The sequence below is a fragment of the Lonchura striata genome, chromosome 3, assembly GCF_050655825.1.
Source record: "Lonchura striata isolate lonStrDom1 chromosome 3, ASM5065582v1, whole genome shotgun sequence".
NCBI classification, from domain to species: domain Eukaryota; kingdom Metazoa; phylum Chordata; class Aves; order Passeriformes; family Estrildidae; genus Lonchura; species Lonchura striata.
This window is the reverse complement of record NC_140705.1, coordinates 107264913-107270912: the sequence shown is the minus strand read 5'-3', so window position 1 is coordinate 107270912 and position 6000 is coordinate 107264913. Positions and strand designations below refer to the sequence as shown.

At 41.4% G+C, this 6000-nt stretch overlaps 1 protein-coding gene across 7 annotated transcripts in view; it reads right to left on the bottom strand.

Moving 5' to 3' along the window:
• Positions 1–483: 483 nt before the first annotated feature.
• DISP1 (dispatched RND transporter family member 1) overlaps positions 484–6000 on the bottom strand; it is an 84989-nt gene continuing 79472 nt past the window's right edge. For all 7 annotated transcript variants that reach the window (XM_021552416.2, XM_085577164.1, XM_085577162.1 and 4 more), the window contains one exon: positions 484–4147. In XM_021552416.2, coding sequence (XP_021408091.1) covers positions 503–4147 — 3645 coding nt within the window. In that variant the 3' untranslated portion in view covers positions 484–502. The remainder of the gene's footprint in view (positions 4148–6000) is intronic.

Here is a 6000-nt window from a genome sequence, read left to right as displayed (position 1 = left end):
AAACAGGCTACCCTGCAGAGCTGGTCTGTCAAACAATCCTGACAGAACACAGTTACAGTCCTGCTGCTGTTTCAAAGTGTGCACAAGCCTGCCAAGGCAGCAGGAGAATAAAGGTAAATGATGTACTCAGGAAATGTGGCAATCTCAGTCTGCCCCAAACGTTATTGATCTCACAAGCCCTGGCTTCAGAACAGGGAGAGTTTCTTTGTAAAGCTTTATTTCTTGAGATGGTTTATAAGGAGAAATCAAACACTAATGCCCTGGAACAAAATCTAAAAGAAGGATAATCCACCTTATGAGTTATAGCAAAAAAACATTCTGGACAACATCAGGTTTTACTACATGTAATGGCTTTATGAAATGTATAAATGTTATTGTTCTATAAAATACATTTTTCATTCCAAAAGGCAAATTATAATTCATATTTATTCAGGACTTTCCTTTCTAGTGCTTTAAACTTACTTTTAAAAGAAAGACGCAGGATTGCCAAATTAAAGGTTTATTATAGTGTTTTTATTAACAAACTTTCATTGGAAAGTTCTGGGCGCATTAACATAGGAGGCACATTGGCTTCGATGTTTGGCATTTGACAGTCAACAGAATTGCACTTCACTGCGATTGCCTTGCCACAACAGTGTGAACTTTCATGGCAACCCTCGGAACGAGCCTCTCTCCCTGACCTGGTCAGCAGATGTTTTTTATTGTTTTGGTCAGCCTTCAAAACTCGGTCATTCTGCAAGGAACGCTGATCTATCTTGCTCTCAGCTTTCTTTTTCTGCTTTGACAGAGAGACTTTCTTGCTTTCCACCCCGTTCGCTTCTGTACCACCCTTTTCATCACACTTGTCTGTCTGCTGACAGAATCCCTTTTGGTTATTTGAGACGCTCTTCTCACATTCAGAGCAACGCACTATTAGAGGTGCTGCGTTTCGGCAGAGGAACTGTGAGGAGCTCATCACCTTTGGAACAGTTCTTACATTTTCCTCTGGGTTTTGATGAGTATATGTATCTGTCCTGTTTATTCTTTGATGTGCCTGGAACTGTTGCACGGAGTGGAGGAAAAAATTTTTAGGCAGAGAGTTTTGTGTCATTGTTCTTTTGAGCCTTCCTTGAAGGCAGCTGCAATGGAGGACATGCTGGACTGGATGCACATAACCCTCGGCAGCTTGCTGTAAAGCATTTATAGGAGCTACAGAGCTTTGGATCTGCATGGTCCCAGGGGAGGGAGAACACTGGTAACAGAAGGTGTCACTTAACTGCTGACAGGAGTGTGGACTCCACTTCACTGCCACCTGCTTATACGCATCAGGACAGCTACACTGCCTGTTCTGAGAGAAAATCGGGCATATGGTGTGTTGGTCAATAGACGTCTGCAGCACAGCTGAATTAGCAACATTTTTGATGCCTTTACTCACTTCACTATTATAGGCTGGATGCATAGGAACACATGAGTTCTGGGGCCTGCTGCTGAAGAGCTCTGAGCAGATATGAGTTTCTTCATATGTCACTTTCTCCGCAGGGTTACAGATTCCGGTTTGTGACGCCAGAGGTTCAAGCTCATAGTGCTCATGCTCCAATTCTGTTTTTTGACTTCTGGGGTCCAGCTGGTACTTGCTAACAGGATGTGATTTGTTTTGACTTCTGCCCCCTTGGGCTCCTGAGAAGGCCTGAGAGAAGGCATTACACCGCAGTTTTTTTGGTAGTGGGATCTGGCCACAAGTGCCCTGGGGCCCAAGGCATCGGCACATGCACTGGAAGAAGAACGTTGCGAAAGCCCAACTAATGCACATTATAAGCATCATGAAAGTGCCAAGCTGAGTGTATGCCAACACTGTTGAGGGCATCATCATTGCCCCAGCTACAAATGTAGTCAAGGCAGCCATTGCAATAGCAGAACCCATACGGCTTAAAGAAAAAATGACCTTCCCCTCTCGGTCAGGGTCAGGAGCTAAGCGATAAGCCACTCCATAATGAACAGCAAAGTCCACTGACAAGCCAACAGCCACTGAGATTGTGACAGATTCCAACACGTTCAGCTCCCACCCAAGAAGAACCAGAGAACCTACAGTGACAAAAATAGTTCCAGCTATTGAAACTATTGCATAAAGGCTTATGATTATGTTCCAGGTTGTAAGAAGCATAACGCTAAATGCAACGGCAACTGAAAGGCCCATGGCAATCAGAGTACCATCAGAAAGACTGTCCTGCAGGTCATAAAATTCAAGGTTACTCACAAACCAACCATTGCTAAGACCTTCAGGAGCAGAACTAAGCTCACTTGAAATCCATGAGTCTACCTCTTTGTAGAACTGATGCATTTTCTCATAAGCCAGTGTGAAGAGGTAGGTGCTTTGGAACTCCAACACCACTGCCCTGATGGTGTCATTAAGGTCAAAGCGAGGCCCTGGCGTTTTGCTGTCTAAATGGTACCCTGTGCTTCTTTCTAGCTCCATTATAGCTCTCTTGATACATAATTCAAAAACTTCTTGTTTGTATGGAAAGCTCCAGTGGCTGCAGCAGGGGTAAAGGGATGGCTCATCACAGTCTTGATTTTCCATCCACTGCTTAAACGTTTCAATGAAGCAGCTTGTGAAGTCTTGTTCTTCAGTCTGATAAAAAAAGGTTTGATTTCTTAACTTCTGACAGAAACGTAAAATCCAAACCTGTGAAGCTGGACTAGCAATATTAAAACTATTATCTAGCTGCAGCTCTCCTTTGCTTTTAGGGTTTAAAGGGTCACCATTATCCTCAGGTGTGACACCCCAGATTACTGTAATCGGCATGTGGAGCTCTTCTCCGTGGTGGACACGTTCAAACATAAAAAGTTTTTTGTATTCTGCGTCGTATCGTTCAAATGGGTGAGAAGACCTAAATACCTGAAACTCGGAGAGCTCCAATGACGGCAGCTTCATCTTTGGATTTACACACACAATATACGCTCCACCAATTGTTAAGGCAAGGAACCAGAAAAGCCAAATATACCGAAATTTGATAACAATGCATGGCAAAACTTTCTCAAAAAATATCCTGGATGCTTCTGAGACTGCAAAAATAATCTTGTGGAACATTTGGCACAACACTGTCCAGCAGTTTTTGTTGTTGTATACCCTCTGCTGAGGTTTCTTAAAGCAACTGAAAATATTGAGAAGATATCGTTCATGTAATACAACTACAGCAGGCAGCCATGTAACCATCAAAACATAATTCACCAGAATGGCAGTGCCAGCATAAACACCAAAACACCTGATTGCTGTGATATTGCTGACATAATTAGCATAGAAGGCAGCAGCGGTTGTAAAACTTGTGACAAACATGGAAAGAGCAGCGTGTTGCAATGTGATGCTCACTGTCTCAGAGGTTCCAGCATGAGGTTTATCAAACTTTGTGTAGTTCCAAACATCACATAAGACAAAAGCATCATCTGCTCCAATCCCAACAAGGATAATCAATGCCGTGAGATTCATGAATGGGAAGAACTCAAAATTAAATACTACCCGATAGAGAAAATAAGAAATAATCAAGGAACTAATTATTGCAAACATAGTCATCAGCGTGATAAACATGGACTTGGTGTACACACACATAACTAACAGGACAATTACAATGGCTATGGCAGGATACACAGTATCCATCAACAGATAATCTTGAAACAACCTATGTTTTATTCCGAACTCAATCCCTGTGACGGTTGTTACACCATCAGAAGCGTTCCAGTTTTCAAAGTTATCTAGGTAAATACTCATCATGCTTTCCCCTTTCTCGGTGGGAGAGAAGAGCATGCTGTATTTTAAAGCTGGTAAGACATAGTCAGCTGTCTTTGGGCTTAGGAAATCCTTGTCCACTAGGTAGTGAAGGATCTGGTAAACAGCATTGTACTTGGTACATTTGCGAGGCACATTTGTACACTTGAGTTGGTCCTTCCTTTTGGCATTCATGTCCCAGCAGTCTGGCCCCAGGGTCCCGTTGTAGTAGTATTTGGCACAGGTGCGAAGCAGCTTTAGGGTGTGAGAGACGTCCCGCTCCACGATTTTCTGACACGATGACCTGTTGTTCAGAATAGCAATATAGTTGCCCAGTGTCCAGCTGGGGCAGCACGAAGCAGCAGTGGCTCTCTGGCACAGATCACCAAACTGCGAATGGGATCTGATCTGTATAAAGACAGACAGGGAGACAAATCCAGTTTAAAGTAACAGTCTGAAACATTCAGTAACCAAAAAAAAACAACCCTTGAAATGATGAAAATTCAGTTTATGGTCCTTTGGCATTAGCATATTAAATTCTTATTTCCACACACACTGCTTTTGATCAGTATCCTCTTACATGCAGCAGACTAAACCAGCCAGTATGCAGACTTGTCACAGTGGCACAGAATTGGCAAAAGTGTTTGGAGTATTATTTGAAGATCCACTGAGGTGTTTTATTTCTTTCCAGTCTGAGGACTGTTAACTCTCTTTTATTATCTCATGCTATACTCCTGAGAATAAACAATCAGCCATACACCAGTGAAGTATAATTCTACTTGGAATCATATCCTGAAGTTCCTCAGACAGGCAAGGACTTACAATCCTGAAAGAAGGATGTGACAGCTTTACCATAAATTCCATCATCCAATCTCTCTTCTACAACTCTGATTTTATGAGTCTCCTTTAGCTTTTGTACAGCTGGCAGGCACTGTCCCCAAGCAGCTCTGCCTGCCACCCAGGCACTGTATGTCCCTAAGTCATGCAGGATTTCCAAAGCACAAGCACAAGATAATTCCATTGTCATGAAGAACCCCGAAGTAACAAGTCATGCCTCTGAACACTGCATCCATGATGCACAGCACATTCTGGTTAAAGCTCTCCTGAACTAAAAGAGTCTTAATCCTTTATGGGGATATTTTTCTTTCACTTACCAGAATACTCCACATTTAGTTGAAGACAGTAAGAGCACAACTTAGCTAAATCACCTCAAGACACTTCTACACAAACTGAAAGTAACTATAAACCAGAAATGAAACTCTTAAGTAACCAGATTAGATCAGTGAAATTTTCTCAAGTTGAGAAAACTAAATTTTTGGAGAGCACAAGGAATAAAAGTCTCTAAAAACAGAACAGCTGTTATATGTGACAAAGTAGAATTAGTCCTTCAAATAGTTAAGATAAATGTAAAAGTTGTGTTTTGATCAAGTTACACAGAATATGACATATATTAATACATAAATAAAGCCATGTGCTTCAGATTTCATAGGAGTGCACCTTGAAACAGTTGTCCATGTATGCTTTAAGTTTAAGTGATCTGAAAGAAACCACTTAGCCTCTTTTTTCTTTTTTCCTTCAGCAAAATTGCACAGGCTTATTATTAGCACTCCTTCATACTGCAGACCAAAAAATACACTGGGGGATTCTCTCAGCAGTTATAAAAGCTTGAATATGGACCAAATTTTGTCAATCAGTTTCTGAACAATAACAAACTGGCATTCCACAAAAACAGGATAATTCAAATTTGATTGTTTCCAGATAAAAACACTCACACATGCAAACTCAGGAAAAACTGAACAACCTACTAAATAAAAGGAAGCACTGGAATAGCATATCTGTGTTTTTCATGGCACATCTCCAGGTTAGTCTTATGAGGATATAATAGGCAAACTGGGAGGATAGGATTGTATTGTCTTCTGTATGTATTCAGGTTCAAGATGGGACAATGAGGTTTATATACTGTTCTTCTACACTTGCTCTAGGCCATAAACATTCACTGGCAAAGTAACTGCTGCCAAAGATAAAGTAACATGAGCTGGTAGCTGGAAATTAGAAAGTAAAATACAAAACTTAGCTCTTGATAGCTCATTAAAATACTACGTAAATGTTAATAGATTGCAGCACTGGGCTTTGTTGGTGATCCAAAGGGATGGAAAGGTCATTCTGGTGTTTCCAGACCTGGTCTGCCACTGGCACATCAATTTATTTTGGAACAAGTAAGGAAACAAAGCCATGCAACCTGCATGCATCTGTGGGCAGAT